Genomic DNA, 21,744 nt, shown 5'->3' on the forward strand with positions numbered 1-21,744 from the left:
TTGATAGCAGGACTATCAAAGGCTAAGGGCTAAGAAGAAAATGATAAGTAGAGAGAGAGAGAGAGTGTTGGAAGGGCTGGGGAGGGTTATGTGTGGTATGCAGGATAATGATTTTCAAACATGTCTATGCCCTGATCCCTGGGACATGTGATTATGTTGTATTACATAAGGAAGGGGAATTAAAGTAGCAGATGGAATTAGGGTTGCTACTTACCTGCCCACAAGGTAGGGAGATTATCCTGTATTATCTATGTGGGCCCAGTTTAATTACATGTCTTCTTAAAGTGTAAGAAGGAGGTCAACAAGTCAGAGTCCAAGAAAGATTAAAAGATGCTATGCTGCTACCTTAGAAGTGGAGAAAGAAAACCAGGAGCCAGAGAAGTCAGACATCTTTTAGAAGATAAAAACCCTTCAAAAAGGAATAAATGCATCTAGCCACAACCTGAATTTTGGCTCTCAAGATCCATGTTGGACTTCTGGCCTTCCTAACCATAGGATAATAAGTTTGTCTTGTTTTTAAGCCACTTAGTCTGTGGCAATTTGTTACAGAAGCAATAGGAAGTGAAATCAGTATAGAATTTTAGATAGAATGATCAAGAAAGTCCTATGAAAAGGGCTTTGAGAAAAGATACGAAGGAAGTAGAGGAGCTGTTCATGAGTAAACGATAGGAAGAATATTGCCCACAGAGGGAAGAGAATGTCCAAAGCTCTGGTGACCCAAGAAGGAGGTGTGAAAAATAAGGTCAGAGAGTTAAGTGGGAAGTTGGAGATGATGTGAAGTATTCACTCTGAGTGACTTGGGTTTCAGAGTAGAGGGGGAGTGCTATGTGGTTCACACTCTTACCTCAACACTATGCTTTCCCTGTTAAGAACAGACTAGTGATAAAAAACAAAACAAAACAAAACAAAAAACAACCAGACTAGTGAACCAGGACTTCTTTGGACTCTAATCCTCAGTGAGTGGAGAATAGAGCAATTTGTCCATTATTCTCTCTCTTGATCTCTCAAAATAGTCTCAAATTAATAATTAACATTTTTACAGCTTTACTGGGAAATAATAGACATAGAACATCATGTAATTTTAAGATATACAGTGCATTGATTTGATACATTTAATATTGCAAAATGATTACCACCGCAGTGTTAGTCAACACCTACATTACATCACATATTTTTGTTTCTTGACTGGGGTGAGAACTTTTAAGGGCTACTCTCTTAGAAACCTTTAAGAATATAATATAGTAATATTAAGTGTAATCACCACGCTGTACATTAGATCTCCAGAAGTTATCCATCCCATAACTCCAAGTTTGTGTCTTTGACCAACTCCCATTTCGCCTACTCCACAGCTCCTGGTAACCACCATTTTATTCTGTTTCACTGAGTTCAGCTGTTTTAGAGTTTACATATAAATAATATTATAGAATATTCATTTTCTCTCTCTTATTTCACTTAGCATAATATCCTCAAGGTCCATCCATGCCTTTGCAAATGGATGGGAAATGGATGTGTGCAAATGGATGTGTGTGTGTGTGTGTGTGTGTGTATCATATCTTCTTTACCTAGTCATCTATTGATGAACATTTAGGTTGTTTCTGTATCTTGGCTTTTTGTGAATAATCCAACAATGACCATGAAGGTGCAGATACTTCTTTGAGATCCTGTTTTCATTCCCCCTGGATATATGCAAAAAAGTGAAATCAATGAAAAATATGGTAATTCTATTTTTTTAATTTTTTGAGGAACCTGTACAGAATTTTCCATGGTGGATGCACTAATTTTCATCCCTACCAACACTGCACAAGTGTTTCCTTTCCGCCATATTTGCCAACATTTGCTATCTCTTGTCTTTTTGTTGATAATCATTCTAACAAGTGCGAGGTGATAATCCTTTGATTTTCATTTTTCTGATGATTATTGATGTTGAGTACCTTTTTCTTGTATGTGTTGGCTATTTGTATAATGTATTTTGGGAAAAAATGTCTGTTAAGATCCTCTGCCTATTTTCATATCAGATTGTTCCTTTTTTTGTTACTGAGTTGTATGAGTTCTTTCACATTTTGGCTATTAACGCCTTAGCAGATATGTGGTTTGCAAATGTTTTCTCTCATTCCATAGACTGTCTTTTCATTTTGTTGATTGTTCCTTTTGCTGTGCAGAAACACTTTAGTTGGATTTCACTTTTTGATTTTCAAGATGATTCTTAGAGGGTTTATTTGTCTTTGAAATCACTGTGGTTTCTTCTTATTTTCCCCCTCTTTGGTCTTATTTTACCCATCCTTCCCCATAGCAGTAAGCTGCAGCCACATGGGCTCTTCTGGTATGCTTTGAAGGGACCATTCCTGTTCCTACAGAGTATTCTCCTGCTTCCCTCTCTGGGATGTTCCTTCTTCTATTCTTTCCAAGCCTATCTCCTCCACTTCTCAGAGACTGCGACTCTAAAGGCTTTCCTCAGAGATGACTTTTCCGACATCACTGTCCAAGACGCTTGATTTCATTTTCCTCATTACACTCATCACCATCTGAAATTAGGCTAATTATTTAAGTGTTTCTTTATGGTCTCCTCAACACTCCCACAAACACATGCCCCTTAATAGACATTCCATGAAAGTGCCTTGTAGAGGGACTGTATCAATGATTATCTAGATGGAAGCAAGACACCAAGTTGAGTAATTTGAGATTAGTTTAACAAAGGACTACATTTTGAAGTGCAAGCAGACTGAAGGGAAATCATGCAGGATGGGGCAGAAGGTGGAGAAAACATAACAGGTGTCTGTGGTCACCACTCCAAAACTGAAAGAATGATAGGGTCCTGGAGACCCATGCAACTGTGTGGGGAGGGCCAGTGCAGGAGACTGTGGGATGCGGGGGTACCCATGCAAAGAAAACCGCACCCCATTCTCCTTATACCATTCAGTGTCCTGCCAGTTGGTCTATTAAAACTGACAGAGAGCAGAGAGAAGTCTACAAAAGTGTATAGAGTGAATAAGTGTGTAAAGTGTAAGTAAATGTATAAAGTGGCAGATGGAAGAGTGTTCACCATTATACCATCACATATGATAAGTGTCTGAATGAAACTATATTTTAGGATGAATGCTGACTGAATCTAGTGTTCCATGTCTCAGTCCTGTAGTTCAATCCTTAACTCAAGAAATAACTCATATAAAACCATATGCTGAATTAACACATGTAATATTTTATGATTTTCCATAGAGAATATTGTGTTATTCTTATCTTAAAAAATGTTATCAGAGTATTTAACCCATATTTGCAAAATAAGCTGAGATCCACCAAGACTAGGAGGCTTGATACAACACAAGGGTCATTGCAGAGACAGAATATATCCCTTGGCAGACTAGTGTCCTTTGATGTATTATTTTAAGTTTATAACTCTCTCAACCATATATTTCCATTCATTCTGGCAGAAATAAAATTCCGCTACTTTTCTTTTTCCAGTATTTACTCTATATCTCAGTTATGTATGCTGGAAGGTTCATTAGGTACAAGACATTCAAATCATACCAGGATTCATTATACATTTGCCTACCAACTCTTTTGTTCTCTTTTGTTCTATTAAATAAGATTTACTTCAGAATTATAGCTAATTAATTAAATTTTGTGGTATTACCACTGTGGAGTATTTGGACTGTCCTGCAAAATGCATATTTTAGGTTTCATCTATTATCATATGAGGCTGTTGCTGTATCTTTATATACAAATACTAAGAAATAGAGATGAGCACATGAACTTAAACCTAAGACCCAAAATAGCAGAATGTAACATTTCTTTCTGCTTGTTACATTCTACTCTTAGAGTTTTTAAACTCCGTTCTTGGCAAGATTCCTCCTTGCTCAAGATCATGCAATCCATTTTGGTTTGTTTGGTTTTAAATATTAGGCAGTTGGTAAACAGTGGGTGGTCCATAAGAAGAGTAACTTCTTGGAAAGGAGACTATTTTTCACCAGGCTTTTTCAATAGGTCACAGTGTTTCAAGATTCTGTTCTCACATTTGAATTTCGTAGTCTGCCAGGTTCTACTCTGAAAAATCATCCCAGATTCTACTCTGAAAAACCATCTACAAATATGGTATTTGACTTGTCTGAGGTAGTGGCTCTTGAATGGAAATGGTGGTGGGAGAGGGGGAGCACATCTTGGCCACCAGTAGTTTTCATTGGAACTGCATATGCAACACTTTCCTCTCTCTAAAGTCTAACAAATGTCTTCCAGTCAAGCAGTATTACACTAAAGGAGGGCTAGAAGCAGCAAGTATGTCACCTGTCAGACACAAGGTGGAACAGGAAGGCAGGGCAGTTGGAAATCGTGATAACAACTAAAACAACTTACCTGAAACAAAACAAAACAAAACAAAACTCATCTTAAATAAGTCTGGTAATGCCTGTGTGTTCTTTATCTTAGCATCTTAATGTATGTATATACAATATATATGATGTATAAAGTATAAATTTTATATTTATACATTTATATATTAGAAATGAATTGGGCAGGGGTGCCTGGGTGGCTCAGTTGGTTAAGCGACTGCCTTTGGCTGAGGTCATGATCCTGGAGTCCTGGGATCGAGTCCCTTATAAGGCTCCCTGTTCAGCAGGGGATCTGCTTATCCCATTGACCTCTCTCCTCCCATGCTCTCTCTCTCTCTCATTCTCTCTCTCTCTCTTTCAAATAAATAAATAAAATCTTAAAAAAAAAAGAAATGAGTTGGATAAGTAAAAATTATGTATAAATATATATAATTACAAGTATCAATATATACATGTATATAATTTTTGTATTGCAAATAAACTGAGTAAAGATCTGGTCAGCAAAAGGACAAGAAAGCATGCATATAAATTAAACCCAGGAATTTATCTAGAAAACATAAACATTCTAAGGCAGGCAGAAATCAGGTACCTTAAGCCGTGCGACCAAGTCACTAAGACGGCAGAGATGAAGAATCTTAAGAGACTTAGAAATGAAACATCAAGGATCTGAGCTAAAGAGAGGAAAATAATAGAGTGTCAGTACCAATGCATGAATAAACAGCAGTAGCAAAAAACTGGAGCTTGTCTTTTCTGCCACCATTTCCTGCCAAGGGTCAGAAGAAATCCTAGATTGTAGTTAAATCTAAATTAACAACAGAACAGCATTTGGCAAGTTAATAGTGGAAAGTATAGATAAAATGTGGATGTATATTCAGTTTACGAATTGGATGTTATACTTCATGTTGGTGTTCAATATTATATTTGTTAGTTATATATGCTACTTTATTTGAAAAATGACACTATCTAAGGTACATGGGTTTAAGACAACAGCTCTGCAGTCTTTCCCTAAAACTATTGTCTATAGGTTGGAATTTGGTACAAAATGTATCCATAATTGTACTTACAACAAATCAAGAAGGTCTTAGATATTTCACTATGGATAAATATAAATATAAATTAGTTCTATACTTGGACACAAGAGCAGAAAATGAGTAGGATATTTCAATATGCATATATGCTGGATGATTCATGATTTTAAACTTAATTATACATATACTCATTCATTCATTCATTTGGTCAGTCATTCAACTAGTCAGTTGGTTGGCACATTCTAATTGAGTTCCTTCTAAATGCAGACACTGCCCTAGAGGCTGGAGTAACTTGGTGACAAGAGAGACGAGGTCCCTGTAGTAGTAAAGCTTAATGAGATCTAAGTGAAAAACTCTGTGGCTAAAATAATTAAAAGGTATCCTGAGAGATGAAATAAAATACATGGAGGAGATATGTTATGTGTTTAAAAAGTAAAGTAATAAATGTATTTTATAAAAATAAAGAATAGAGAAGAAAATAGCATTCTTTAGAAACCTCACACTCACTGTAACCACTGATTTTTTCATGTATATTTGCTCTATTTTGTTTAACAATTCCATTCCCTTTTTTTAAATTTTATTTCTTTTCAGTGTTCCAGCATTCATTATTTATGCACCACACCCAGTGCCCCATGCAATACGTGCCCTCCATAATACCCACCACCAGGCTCACCCATCCCTCCCCCCTCTCTTTCACAACCCTCAATTTGTTTCTCAGAGTCCATAGTCTCTCGTGGTTTGTCTCCCCCTCCAATTTCCCCCAACTCACTTCTCTCCATCTCTCAATGTCCTCCGTGTTATTCCTTATGCTCCACAAGTAAGTGAAACCATATGATAATCGACTCTGCTTGACTTATTTCACTCAGCATATTCTCCTCCAGTCCTGTTCATGTTGCTACAAAAGCTGGGTATTCATCCTTTCTGATGGAGGCTTAATACTCCATTGTATATATGGACCACATCTTCCTTATCCATTCGTCCGTTGAAGGGCATCTTGGTTCTTTCCACAGTTTGGCAACCGTGGCCATTGCTGCTATGAACATTGGGGTACAGATGGTCCTTCTTTTCACTACATCAGTATCGTTGGGGTAAATTCCCAGTAGTGCAGTTGCAGGGTGATAAGGAAGCTCTATTTTTAATTTCTTAAGGAATCCTCACACTATTTTCCAAAGTGGCTGGACCATATTGCATTCCCACCAACAGTGTAAAAGGGTTCCGCTTTCTCCACACCCTCTCCAACACAGGTTGTTCACTGTCTTGTTAATTTTGGCCTTTCTAACAGGCGTAAGGTGGTATCTCAATGTAGTTTTGATCTGAATCTCCCTGATGGCTAATGATGAATATTTTTTCATGTGTCTATTAGCTATTTGTATGTCTTCTTTGGAGAAGTGTCTGTTTGTGTCTTCTGCACGTTTTTTGACGTGATTATCTGTTTTGTGTGTGTTGAGTTTGAGGAGTCCATTCCCTTTTAAAGATAGAATTGTTCTGTATAAATCATGTCTGACTTGGTTGACTTAGTGAACAATGACTGTCTTTTAAAGCTGATACATTGTTTTTTTTACAATATTCCACAATGCTACAGTGTTTCATTATATGGCTGCTACCATAATATTTTAAATTATATCCTAAGCATTGGACATTTTGAGTGTTTCACTTTTTGAAAGATACACAATTTTGATAGCATGTCTTTGCTAGTGAATCTAGATATTATCATTTTCTTGTTGCAGATTATCTGATCTCAGAAAACACAATGTTTGTGATATTTATCTCTTATTATTTTTTTCCCTTAAGGTGTTATTAGAACAGCTTTGCCAAACATGGACAGGGAAGTCAAAGAACAATACCAAGTCCTCATCCAAGCCAAGGATATGGGCGGACAACTAGGAGGGTTAGCTGGAACGACAATCGTCAACATCACCCTCACGGATGTCAATGACAATCCACCTCGATTCCCTAAAAGTATGTTGAGTTTAAATCTTTTCTGTTGAGTTTAAATTAGTGCAGCTTAAAAAAAAAATTCTTACATTTTGTTGAATGTTACAGAAATTATAGTAATTTTTCAGACATTTTTGGTCCGAAGGAAACAGAACCCAAAAGATAAAAATTGAATGACCTAAGAGTTTCATTTTCCATTAGAATCATGCTCCATATGACTTTAATATAAAATAATACAAGTCAGTAATTGAACAATGAGTCCTATATTATTGATTCGCAGTCAAGTAAAATATTCACAATAAGTTGGAATCTTGCTCTAACTTTTATTTGAAAAAGTAAAGTAAATATGAAAATTCCATTGTAATTTAATACTCATATTTATGACACATATGACACCATATTATTTGGTCTATCATGCAATTAGCATAAGAATTCTCTACTTTTTCTTTAGCAATTGTACATGTTGAATCATTTCCATTTACTTCCAGGTAAGTATCAGATAATAATTCAGTGATGCTATTTACATTACTTTAGTCTTATTTTATTTTAGTTGTGCAATAGGTGAAAATTGTTACAGTTTCTATGATAATAGAAAGGTTCACACCTACATTTTCTCTGTAACTCTGTGCTTCTTACTGAAAATGAATACTTCTCACTTGTGTTATATCTCGTTTTCTTTTGCAGTATTACATTTAACACCAATCAGTACCTGCTCGATTTCTGGTACATTTTCAAGGCTTAGTTCAATGTTCCTAGGACTTAGAATATAGAAACTGAAAGTCTCTATCACTGAGTACACAAGGAACTTGATTAAATCTCTAGATACTCATTTGCGTGAACAGTTTAGAGAACCAAAACAAAATGATTTTCCTTTTTCGATCTCAGTAGGAGACTTTGAGTTCATCTACTAAAGTATAAAAAACTGAGAATATTTAACTAAATGGATATTTTATTCCTTTAGCTCTATGGTTTTTCATATTTTGCTATTTTATCCTTTTCTCTTAAAGTCATTAACATGTATTTTCTTATGGAAATATTTTACTTAGTGATCAGAAAGTCTAATGGCCAAATGTTATGAGGAGCAATTAGAAATCATCATACTTTAGCCAATGAAATATATGTGAAAAATGGCTAATATAAATATGCTATACTTAATAACACAAAGAGTCTTATGGACATACTTCTTTACTTAGCTATTAAGGTAACAGATAAAAGATAAGTAAATATTAAAAGGGAAAAAAGAAATCAGGCATTTGATTCTCTAACATTTGACATTAATAAAGAATATGTTTCCAACTCAAAAAGTACTTATTATTTTTATTTTTATGTCTTTTATTTCTTTATTTTTTTACTTCTTATGTATGACGACTGTAATAGCCAAGGTAGGAGGATAGTTTGGGAAACTATCCTACTTTTATATAAAAGATGTCACTGTGAACATGGGTCCTGTTTTGCATTTTACGCATATAAAATACATTAGTCTAGGGTATAGGAAATAGCAGAGATATTACTACATAGTGTCAAAATTCTTAGTCACAAGGATGATAGTGAGGCTTTTCAGATGAGGGATATAAAACCCAGCTAGAGGAAAAATACAATTTCTGTTGGTATAGATGAAGAGTGGTTGGTAAAATTGAGCAGAGAGAGTCAATTATCATATGGTTTCACTTATTTGTGGAGCATAACAAATAGCATGGAGGACAAGGGGTGTTAGAGAGGAGAAGGGAGTTGGGGTAAATTGGAAGGGGAGTTGAATCATGAGAGACTATGGACTCTGAAAAACGATCTGAGGGTTTTGAAGGGGCGGGGGGTGGGTATTATAGAGGGCACGGATTGCATGGAGCACTGGGTGTGGTGCAAAAACAATGAATACGGTTATGCTGAAAATAAATAAATCAATTTAATAAAAAAAAAAAATTGAGCAGAGATCCAGAATAGTTTGCTGTACAGGGAAATGAAAATATCTCCATGAGAATGAGGCTAGATTATACTTAGGAAGACAAGATGGTGTGCTCAGGTCCTGCTGAGACAGGAAGATCACTTCTAGATCTTACTTACCTAGTGAAAGCAGAATCTAGATACAGCAATAATCTTGTTTGGGATTAATAGCAGGAGTGAGGGAAACTAAATGAGAACCACCAGGAAGGAATGTGGGGGATAAACTCAGTGGAATTTCTGGGACATTTACATGCTCTGTCAGCAACTTTATCATTGTCTTATTCCCTATTTACCACAACATTCTGAGTTCTTTATTTTCCACATTTTACCATTAAGAAAACTGAGGCTTAGAGAGGTTGAATAACTTGCTTGAAATCAACAAAGTGAAGTAATTTTTTTTTTTTTTTTTTTGCTCTGAAGTTCAAATTCCTTCTAGTTTAACATAGCATTAAAATGAAAAGTTAGGGGTGCCTGGGTGGCTCAGTTGGTTAAGCGACTGCCTTCAGCTCAGGTCATGATCCCGGAGTTCCGGGATCGAGTCCGGCATCGGGCTCCCAGCTCCATGGGGAGTCTGCTTCTCCCTCTGACCTTCTCCCCTCTCATGCTCTCTCTCTCTCTCTCAAATAAATAAATAAATAAATAATTTAAAAAAAAAAGATTAAAAAAAAATGAAAAGTTATTCTTTTCTTCTACCTGCCACTCTAAAACCCTAATTTTTAGAACACCTGCAAAAAAGTCACCTGACGTATGTGGAGTTGTCACCATTCATAAACAGAGAAATGAGAGGGCAAAAGAAATATATTGGGCAGCTTACCATGATCAAATTATTCTCTACTTGTATTACATGTATTTTGAACTATAGTCTGAAAGTGTAAGAGGTGAGAGAGATTTTTGAATCATGAGAAAGGAGAGGGTTTTCACATTTTTGCATAAATAAAAAATTAATCCCCTTGCAATTTCACATGCCATTGTGTCAAGCCCTTATTAGTGTGTTGTCATTTTGAATTACATCCTTCAGAGGAAAAGACAGCATACATTTATAAACAGAAAAGCCATTTCTTTAGAAGCCAATGCTCTTTCTGCAAGAAAATTTCTCATGTGATGCAATTAAACTACAAATGTGATGTAACATTACAAGCTGAAATGATACTTTTCAATGTAAAAGTAAAATATATACACATATTTTATACATGAATAACTTATAAGAGAATCGGCACAACTAGCTCTATTTCATGCTTATTAAGTGATTATTCTGAAAACAAAACAAAACCAGAAAACTTCCTTCAGATGAATTTCATGAGCTCCAATTTTTCATTGCTTAAAAATGCAAAGAATAATTTCTTAAAATTTACTAATCATAATTTTGTTGGCTTTGTGTGTGTATACATATACATATGTGACACTGTTAAGTATCCATTTCCTTCTCTTAAATACGTTAGAGATGAAAAAAAAAAAAGAAAACTGAGTGGCACATGCATTCGTATCATTCATGTGTAAACAGTTTACTGTTTTATGTTGCAAAATAGATGGCTCCTGAGACATCAGAACTTCCTGCCAATATGATAAGATGATGGTAACAATGATATTGACTAGTAAATTGCGGTGTGTCATGTACTATGTCAAGCAATTCGCATTTCTCCCTCTTACTTTCATAATGACTATATAGTAGTATTTTCTCAATTTTAGAAATAAAGTAGCAAATCACATTATTAAGAAAGGATAATGATAGAAGTAAAGTTTTTAAAAGTTAAAAACTTTTCTAAGATCATTGATCATTCAGCCACTGGGTGAGAGAACCAAGCCTTAATCTTATGTGATGACTTCAGGTCTCTCTTTGTCATTCTCCCTCTTGATGGAGAATTTGTTTTTGATGGCTGTGTTTGCCCTAAAATGTCCATAACCCAGAAAACCCAGATAACCTAGAAAACTGTCCACAAACACAGGGAAGTCCAAATAATACCCAGCATGTTCAAAGAGCTGTGCCTGGAGTCCTATAAAGGCAAAAGGCTTTCTTTGCAAAATCTTTTCCCTATAGTTATAAAGCTATCCTAGTCAAGGATATCTGCAGAGGATCTCCATCTGTTAAAATAATCTACAGAAAAATGCTGATGGTTTCCATTACTTGAATATTAAATGACAAAACCATCTAACAAGCTGTTCTAAATAATGCATTATGAGATCAAATCAATTAAGTAATGTGGTTAATTCACATTAGGCAAAATATTCATGTGTGCATCTCCCACTTCGTCTCTTTCTTCTGTATATTTGTAATGAAAATGAGAACAACTTGAATGAAAGTACTTCAAACACAACATTGGATGAAATTTACAGGAAATATAAGAAAATGCAAATAATATAGGAAAGATAAGGAAGAGTTTGCTTCTTTTGTTTCTTTTTCAATATACTAAGAGAAAGAGAATTGCTCCTAAGGTAAATAAGTTCAAATATAGAAAATAGGACATTAATAACAGTTCTAAGAAAATCTCTTAGAAATAAGTAAAATATTTTAAAGTAATTATGTTTTAATAAAATACCAACCAAGCATGCTTATATTGACTGTTGCTAGCTATAAGGATTTTGATTCAGTTAAAAGTCAATAATACATTATTCGCACAATAATTACCGTATAAAACATATAGTTGTATCCATATTATATAGTTCATTAATTTAATGAATAAGACACTTGTAAATATTAGACTTTACCCCAGGAAAAGTTGTTATTGTCCTGAAATTAACATAAACATAAGTAAAATTAAAGCATTAAATACATCAGCCAGAATGTCTATTGCATATGAGCAATGTTTGATCTACACAAACTACCACAGATCCAAGCATAAAAAATATGTGTATAAATCTATATATTATTTTTTTCTATTATACATTGATGTTAAGGAAAGACCACAGAATGCTCAGGTTAATTATTGAATTACTAAATAAATACTGATAACTATATATTTATTTAGTGTATAATATTGATGTATTTAATTAAAATATATATTTCATCTTTTCATCTTCTCATTACTATTTTGGCATCCAGGTTAAGATTGGCTTCTTGTTATTTTGAAATGGATAATATAGAATTGTTCATTTTTAAAGCAATATTTATTATAATATATAATTCATAAAGATTTTCATCAGAATCAACATGAACCCAATCATAACAAGATGGAGGCACAAAGTCTCTTTCTCTTTACAGTTTAGCATCCTTTGTTGGAAAACTATAAGCTTTTAGACTGAAATTTTCTTGGTAAAATATATAGTATGTCTTCATGAATAAAGAATTGTAGGCTAATTGAATTTTGACAATTAACTCAGATCCAGCCATAGAAAACATACCATTACATTCCAAGGGGATTGTCATGGGGATGACTGTGATAAACCAGTTCTATGATTTGAGTTTATGTATACAAATTGTATATAATCTGAGTGTTACTTGTAAATAGTATGAAAGTTCATGACTCTGCATATATTTTGTAGATATAAATTTTTATAGAGCTGCATCAATGTATACATATATATATATAAATTACACATATACACATATATATGACTTTATCTATCTACCAATAGATAGATACAGTCTCAGAATCATTTAATAACATTGTAAGGAACATATGCTCTGACCTTTGAGTGTAGAAAAGGCCAGTATGTGTCTGAACTTGGAAACATGGTCAGGATCACTTCAGTCTTTTTCATAATCTCCATCTGTTAATGTCAGGATGTGAAATGTATAGAACTCTCATATCTCACCTTCCTTGGAGACTCCTGCTCCTGGCCTGCTTCCTACCCGCAGGTCAAGTGCAAATTATTGGTAACACTCCAGCATGTTCCTAAATCATATCACTGAGGGTGAAGCAAAGGCCAAATTTCTGCTTTTAGCACTATCTCCAATCTGTTGTCTTAGGGGCAGGAATGGAAAAGGGAAAATGCTGACAAGTACTCTGAAAAAAAATACTAGAAGAAGCATGACTAAAATAATGGGTCTTAGTGAAATCTATCACTTTGATGAGGATAATGTCTTCGGCTTCATTCAAATATTTGAGTTTGGGAAGGTGGTGTGTGTCAGTTTGGTGTGCAAGGTTAACACTGTAATAATATATTGTTTAGTATAGAGGTATCTATATTTATAGTATATTGTATTTATATTTATAATTTATATTTATAGTATACTGTAAATATAATGAGGCTTAATTGAAAACAGGTGAATGTGTGTTTTTTTTTTAAGTGTTTATTTATTTATTTGAGAGACAGACAGAGAGAGAGAGCATGCGTGGGTGGGGAGGAACAGAGGGAGAGGGAGAAACAGACTCCCTAATGAGCAGGGAGCCCAACACAGGGCTTGATTCCAGGACCCTGGGATCAGGGCCTGAGCCAAAGGCAGACACAATCAGTTGAGCCACCCAGACGCTCCAACAGGTGAACGTTTTAAATAGTAAAACAAGAAAGTAAAATATATTAATGAGTCGACATCAATTCATGTTTGTTTATGGTTTTCAAATTTACTACTGGTGTTGATTTAGTTTCAACTTTAGAACATGTTTCAATTCCCACGATTGATTTTTTTTTTTTTTTTTTTTTTTTTTTTTTTTTTTTACCAGTATTTAAGAGGCATATTGTGGTATGCATAGTATGTGGCAATTATATATATTACCCATATTCATCATTTATTAGTGTTGTGTGTGTGTGTGTGTGTGTGTGTGTGTGTGTATGTTTAACTCCTCACTTGTGAGGGAAATGTTTAAAAAGCATAAAGAAAGAAATTGTAAATCTAAAAGATTGGAAATATTGCATGAAGAGCTGATGTTACTTAGGTCTTGTAAAGATTGTAGCATAAGTGATAGAAAGTGTCATCACCTTTGATGACTCTATTTCTATTTTTGAAAAACAAGCCAAGACATAATGAAACCAGCTCTTTTACTAAGTGGAATAAACACTTCTACTTTAATTCCCAAATGGGTCATTTGTCTGCTTGGATAAAAACGAGCAAGAGGTAACTATTTCCTGAAGATGAGGCACGCAAACGAGGACCAGAGTCATACTCACTATAGTGTTCCCAATAGTTCTCGCATCACATTTGCCCGCATAATCCTTTGGGATCTTACGCCCCAGTGATAGCAGCTCTGTTTCTAGTGGCACAGCTTGGACTCAGAAATCTGAATTTCAAATAAGTAATCTGGTAGATTCTGAGGTAGGTAGTCTGCAAAGCATAATTTGAAAATCACTGGTTTACTGTGATGAAGCAGCGATGTTGAGAAGGCATTTCATTATTCATTAAATAGAGCTAATGAGTTAATTATTTCATATCTCATGAGAGTTGTTTTGGTCCATGCAAAATTCCATTCCTACAGATATATTTGAGTGAAATCTGAATATTGACATTTATTCATTTTAAACCATTTTGAAATGGTTATTTTTTTTTGTTCTTTTACAATCAAACAATCATAAAGTTATGTGTCTTGCTTAGAAGTCTTCCAAAGAGTTTACAGAAGTCAGAGACTGATGCTTTGAGGCAGACACAGAGTTGAATCTAATTTGTACACAAGCTCAGTGAATGTGAGCTCCAAATTCTCCAAAAAGAAGAGAGTAGATTCATTATAATCCACGTCGGCAGATGTAAGCAAATAAAAAACCATTACCACAATTTTAAAATCATTTCTCATTGCTATTATTGTCACATTAATACCACATTATGCTTTGTTAATGAAAGCATGACTCTTTCTTTAAGTGATGCTGAAAGCTTTTGATGACCTACTTGGTCCTTTTCCCCGTGTGGCAAAGGGCACGAGATTGCGGGCTGGTTGCTCTATGGCCCCATTGCCTGATTTGCAAAAGTACTGAGCTTACGAGCTACAACATCTACAGGTCTTTAAGAAATCTAACTTTTAGTTTTCAATTATTTCGTGAATCATATCCAATAAAGTCTAAAAGTGAAATAATATTAAAGATATTGTGCTTAATCTTACCAATATTATTAACAATAATAACAATATCTCATGACCATGGTTCCTATAAATACTGAAAATATTTCTTAATATTAATCTGTGCACTTTCCAACTCACCAGAGTCCTTTTTTTACAATTACAATCCTGGAGAGGTGGCTTGAATGTTTCAGCATCATATAATCCACAGTTCAAATGTGAGACTTTACCTTGGACGTAATAAAACTCATAGGTTCCTAAACAGACAAGCAAGGTAATGAGAAAGTTTTCCCACCTCTACCTCTCAGCCTTCCCGCAAAAAATAGGCAAAAAAAATTCTTTTGTGAAAATCTCCTGTCAGTCAGAGCGAGTAAGTAGATACCAGCAATGGAATTTATCAGATTTAAATAATTATAAACCTCTCGGTCTCTGGCTACAATGCATACATATACCTCTTGCTCATTAAATCTTCAGTTCGCACGTCCTCAGTTTGCTTTTCTGCATTTTCCCACTAGAACTGCATTATCAGGTTCCATTATTTTCCAGGTGGTACCACTGCACGACTCTTTACAGAATGTAGCCATGGTTTTAGTGAGGCAGCAGCTAATACTGATTGCACATGTGCCATACAGAAGCCGCATTTAAACTGCACATTAACTTCTTTATTCCTTACGAAGAGAAGTTATTTATCTATGCACATTTAGAAAAGGAAAGTGAAAGAAAACGAGATTGTAAGAGCTGAAGCCAGGAACTTTGTAGGTGCATGTGTGATGGAGTGGAACATGATCGAGGAACATACGAGAGCTGTGATTTTTAAACATGCACGTTTAGGAGCACCTGGGTGGCTCAGTGGGTTAAGCCTCTGCCTTTGGCTCAGGTCATGATCTCAGGGTCCTAGGATTGAGCCCCGAAACAGGCTCTCTGCTCAGCGGGGAGCCTGCTTCCCCCTCTCTCTCTGCCTGTCTCTCTGCCTACTTGTGATCTCTCTTTCTCTCTTTCAAATAAATAAACAAATAAATCTTTTAAAAAATTCTCTGCATTAAACCTCTCTGTTTAAAAAATAAAATAAATATGCACATTTATGAAAATATAGATGACTACTTCCTACACCAGAATCTTAAGTGAGAGTGGGAGCTCTGAATGTGTACATGGGGCACTCCGTCTGCTTCACTAATCAAACTGAAAAGACATTCTCTCCAAGACTGTGAGTGTTTTTATGTTTGTAAGATTTGTAGAGCACAGAGATCCTAGGCTTTGGGAAAGGTACGGATGATGGAGAGCTCAGCTTTACCATTAACTCACTGGGACCCGAACAAGCTAAATAAACACTCACTGTCTCGTGTTTTTACAACATCAAATTAAGATAATCAATAGGGGGACCGCAGATCCTGGTTTGCTTGAGACAGTTCCAGTTTTCTCTTGTGGTCCCAAATTAATGACAAGTAGTGGTTTCTTTTACTCTCAGAAGAGGATCTGTTTGGCTAGTAAATGAAGTAGACATCTTAACAGTAATATACAGCACTTCTGGGAGGATTAAGTAAAATAATACAATTGAAGTATCTAACAGTATTTTTTTTTCTCCTCTCCTCTCTCCCGCCTTTTCGTTCCTCCCTCTTTTCAACCTTATCCCAATTTCTCCTTTGTATCTCTCTCTCTCTAGCTAGATTATGTCTCAGGCTCCTTTTATATCATTTCTTTCTGTCTTTTGCTTCCCCTTTATCAGAATTTCCAATTAATGTACCATCAGACTTGGATTGAAGAGAGAAATAGTTCAAGAAATAACTCACATTTACATTTGTAGTTGAATTTACCACCAGAAAAAAAAAATCTTAGGACTACTGTATACCTTTTATACACACGAAAAAAATCAATTTAAAAATGTCTAACTCCATACAAATATTTAGGAAGTGAATATAAAATAATTCTATCACCAAAATAGTATTATCTTTACCCATGGACATTTGCAATGACTATTTTGATTTTTTTTAAATTTTTTCTAAAAATTTATTTATCTAAAAATTTATTTATCTATTTGACAGAGAGAGAGATCACAAGTAGGCAGAAGAGACAGGCAGAGAGAGAGGGAGAAGCAGGCTCCCTGCTGAGCAGAGAGCCCGATGCAGGGCTCAATCCCAGGACCCTGAGATCATGAACTGAGCCAAAGGCAGAGGCTTACCCCACTGAGCCACACAGGCACCCCAACTATTTTGATTTAAATATGATATTCTGATTTCATTTTACTCTAGCTTGGATAAAACCCAGTTGTAGTATTAAACTAATATGTGAAGTCTCTAGTTACTTAATAAACAAATTATTAAAACTCTCTTTTATGGACAAGTAAAAAAGAAATTATTTTTCATGTGAAGTCTTAGTCTTATTCTATTAAAATATTAGGAAGACTTGAGATTGATTCTTATCTAGCCTGATATCCACTGACTTGTTCCGAAATGATTTTATAGTAAAGGTATTCATGACGTATATGCATTATAATGATAATTCTACCTTAAAACTCTTTGCCCAGAGTAAATAGTATATACACTCTGATTATTAATATCATTTCCCCAGTTTTTTTAAAAAAAGCTTAAGTTTGTTATTTTTACAGTCTATGAAAATTACTTTAATAGCCAAAATAACTGAAAAAATAGCAACTTTTATATAATCATATATATAAGTACACACATACACACCAACACACACACACACACACATTTGTTCTTGATTTTTAAGAGATAAGAATTGAATGAGTTACCTTTTCTTTTTTCAGCCATCAAGGCACTCTATAATACAAATACCTCAATGTATAAATAAAACCACAATGAAACCCCAAATAAGAACATGATCACTAACTATTGACATGATTAGAATATGGTAAATAAACCTAAATGGAATTATTGGGAAAATATTTATGAAAAACATAGCATTTGAGAAGAAATGTAGCCTAGGAATTTAACAGATTGGAAGGAGAGGAATTTGAGACAGCTCAGCCCACATGCGAGCATGTTCGTGCGTGCATATGTGTGTGCTTGTCCGTTGAGGGGCAAGAGCAGAGGTCAACGTGTTGGAAAAATGACTTCAATAACCTGGTGAAGACTGAAGTAGAGACTAGATATGGAGCAAACCGCTGGCTGTTGTTTGGAAGAGAAAAGTAGAGGCAGAACTGAGAGAAGTTTCAGTAGCAGTAATGGAAAAGCCTTTGTGCCCTATTGGAGTTAGAAGATAATTAAGACAAAGAGCATGTGAAGACATGATTTAAGTAGGAAAATAGTTTCTCTGTTAATATGCTGAAATTTAGTGGGGATGAACAGGAAACAGTTGAAATATAGGGGGAGAGAGTCAGAGAAACAGTTTTTTAAATTATTAGCCAACATATAGTACAGCATTAGTTTTTGATGTAGTGTTCAATGACTCATTAGTTGCATTTAACACCCAGTGCTCATCACAACACGTGCCCTCCTTAATGCCCATCACCCGGTTATGCCCTTCCCCCATCCCCCTCTGGGAAACAAACTGAAGGTTACAGAAGGGAGAGGAGTGAGAAACATTTTTTTTAAAGATTTTATTTATTTATTTGACAAAGAGAGAGACACAAGTAGGCAGAGAGGCAGACAGAGACAGAGAGGGGGAAGCGGCTCCCTGCTGAGCAGAGAGCCCGATGTGGGGCTTGATCCCAGGACCCTGAGATCATGACTTGGGCCAAAGGCAGAGGTTTAACCCACTGAGCCACCCAGGTGCCCTGAGAAACATTTTTTTTTAAATTTATATTTTTATTCTTTTATTTTTATGTACTTTTGTGTTAAAACTCTAACAACTGAAAAGTACAGAAACAGATGCAAATGTAGTACAAAAATCACTCATATCCTTTTGTCTCAGATTATTCTAATGCTAACACCTTGCATAATGACAGTATTTTATAAAAACATGAGCTGAACAGAGGTCCGCTGATATTAATGAAACTGCAGACTGTAGGCAGATCTCACAGGTTTTTGTCACTAATATCTTTCTTCCATTCTGGGATCCAGGTGAAATAATATAAAGATTTATTTATTAGTGAGAGAGCCTACGCACACAGAGGGGGAGGAAGAGGGAGAAGCAGACTCCCCACTCAGCAGGGAGCCCAAGGCAGGGTTTGATCCCAGGACCCTGGGATCATGACTTGAACCTAAGAGAGATGCTTAAAGGACTGAGCTGCCTAGGTACCCCTCAGAGAAACATAGATGTAATTAATGAGGTCTGTAGTATGGATAAAATTAGTAAGATTCAAAAAGAAATATTTAAATTTTGAATATAAGAAAATTCAGGAAGAGAATGAATAAAGATATAAGGAGAAACTTAAATACAACTACCTCAGCCCTTTAATACACAGATTTCTGACTGTGGTGATCATTTTTAATCCTCAGTATGAAACATCCTAAATTCAACATATATTTCACATGGGATAAATTTCTCTATTTCATGTTTGCCTTATTATTGGTCTTAGCATTTACTTAGGCAGGAAACTGAAATTCAGTATTTCTTTATGAGAGTTAAACAGAATATAAGCAATAACTATGGACATGATACATTTTATGCATAAGAAATCTAGTTTATTAACATATCAGACACAATAAATTATAGCATTCAATGCATAATATTTCATTGATTGCTAATTTTATTGAAGTGTATATGCAAAAAAGGCTGTATTTCTTTTTTTTTTTTTTTTTTTTGCCTGTACAAAAAAGATTTAAAAATTTAATGTCTTCCCTCAAGCAGCTCTGTGTATAATGGAGAGATTAAGTTAATGGACAATTATACTACTTGAAATAAAATAAATGATAGACTTATGCACACAGTCACACAAAATGTGTAAGACGGGCATCCAAATCATTACAGAGTAGATCTGAGAGGATTTTGAAGGAAGTAATATCTTGGGTGCAGAAGCAGAAGGGATTTTAATTCTAGAGCCACAATGCTCTTTTCTCTATGTCATCATTAATTTTACTCTCTGAGCATTGAAAAAAGACATTTTCCCCAAGTCTATCCAACCCCAATTGATAGAGGAGCTGAGCTATCTCTTATGTGATATGAGTTCATTTTTTTTTTTTTTCTGTGACATAGGGGACAAAGTTACCAACTGAGATGGTCTATCAACTTACGATGGTTCAACTTATTTTACAGTGGTCAGAGTAATGCGTATTTAGTAGAAACTGTACTTTGAATTTTGAAATTTATTCTTTGCCCAGACAAACTATATGCGGTATGATGTTCTCTCGTGAAGCTGAGTAAAGGCAGTGAGCCACAGCTCCCCGTCAGCCTTGCTATCATGAGGATAAGTAACTGATACATTTTCAACCATTCAGTTTTTCACCTTCAAACCAGTGTTCAGTGAATTACATGAGAGGGTCAACACTTTATTATGAAATAGGTGTTCTATTAGATGATGTGGCCCAAATGGAGTCTAATATAAGTGTTCTGAGCATGTTTGAGTTAGGTGAGACTAAACTACAATGTTTAGTAGGTTAGGCTTATTATATGCATTTTCAAGTTACAATATTTTCAACTTAATGATGGGTTTATTGAGACCTAACCTCATTGTAAGGTGAGGAAGATCTGTAGTAAAAAGGTAAAGCAGAGGTTGGTGGAAAATAAATTAGTTTAAAACAGAGGTCATAGCAAATAATAATAAGTTACCTTTGCAAATCTGTATCCAATTTACAGCCAATCTTGCAAGTGCGTTTGAGATTAGTAATCAAAATTTATGGAGGTATCCAGCTGCTTCTCTTTGGTTTTTCTCAGTCAGTTGCACTTCTTGAGAAAAAGAGTGATTATCATTATCAGGGGTTGAGTTTTACCAGCCAGCAGTGATAACATGAGTAAGATATCTAGGCCATAGGTTAATATGATATTGAAATGAGAAAAAAAAAAAAAAAGCAATGTTAAAATGATAATGAATGACTGGATGTGGAGAGATTAATATAGTGGTATTAAGTAATGTTAAAGTTATTTGTGTTTCATATTAAAATTGATGTCTACTATCTCTCTATACAAATGCATATTTACGTTACATAATTTATTTAACATAAATTTATTTTAACATAAATTTATAAATTCATAAATTTATGTTATATAAATTGAACAAACAAAATAGTAAGGTAGAAGATTATGATAATTTTTGGCTTTCTCATGTAGTTTCTACTATTTGGAATGTTTTCTACCAGCTGACCTCACACACCCAAACATCATCTAGTTAACTCAACTCCGATTCTTAGCTTAAGTATCATAGAAAGTGCATAGAATTAGGTTAACTTTCCTCATGTGACTTGGTGATTCTATTTCATTGGTGTTATTGTTTAATTAATACCTACCTCCTTCACTAGGTAATAAATGACATTGGAATAAATATAGTTTGTTTTGTATTTTGTTTTTTCTTTATCATTCCATGGAGAAAACTACTAAAAATTGCAGTGAATCATATATCAATAATCTGAGTTATTGGAAGGCTTACCAACGAATCTACTACCCAAAGGGAATTTAAAAAGGATAGTTCAAATTTAGTATCTAGCCCTAAATTTTTGTGTTGTGTATGGCTGCTCAAAACTAGACAGTTTAGAGGAATCAATTTCTCATATC

The 21,744-nt window shown here is 34.8% G+C and overlaps 1 protein-coding gene across 3 annotated transcripts in view; it reads left to right on the forward strand.

Annotated features, from left to right (window-relative positions):
• The window catches only part of CDH12 (cadherin 12), a 998,766-nt gene that overhangs the window by 915,707 nt on the left and 61,315 nt on the right, over positions 1-21,744 (forward strand). For all 3 annotated transcript variants that reach the window (XM_082725875.1, XM_082725876.1, XM_082725877.1), the window contains one exon: positions 7,139-7,306. In XM_082725875.1, coding sequence (XP_082582001.1) covers positions 7,139-7,306 — 168 coding nt within the window. The remainder of the gene's footprint in view (positions 1-7,138; positions 7,307-21,744) is intronic.

This window comes from Mustela nivalis (assembly GCF_964662115.1).
Source record: "Mustela nivalis genome assembly, chromosome: 3".
Lineage (NCBI taxonomy): Eukaryota > Metazoa > Chordata > Mammalia > Carnivora > Mustelidae > Mustela > Mustela nivalis.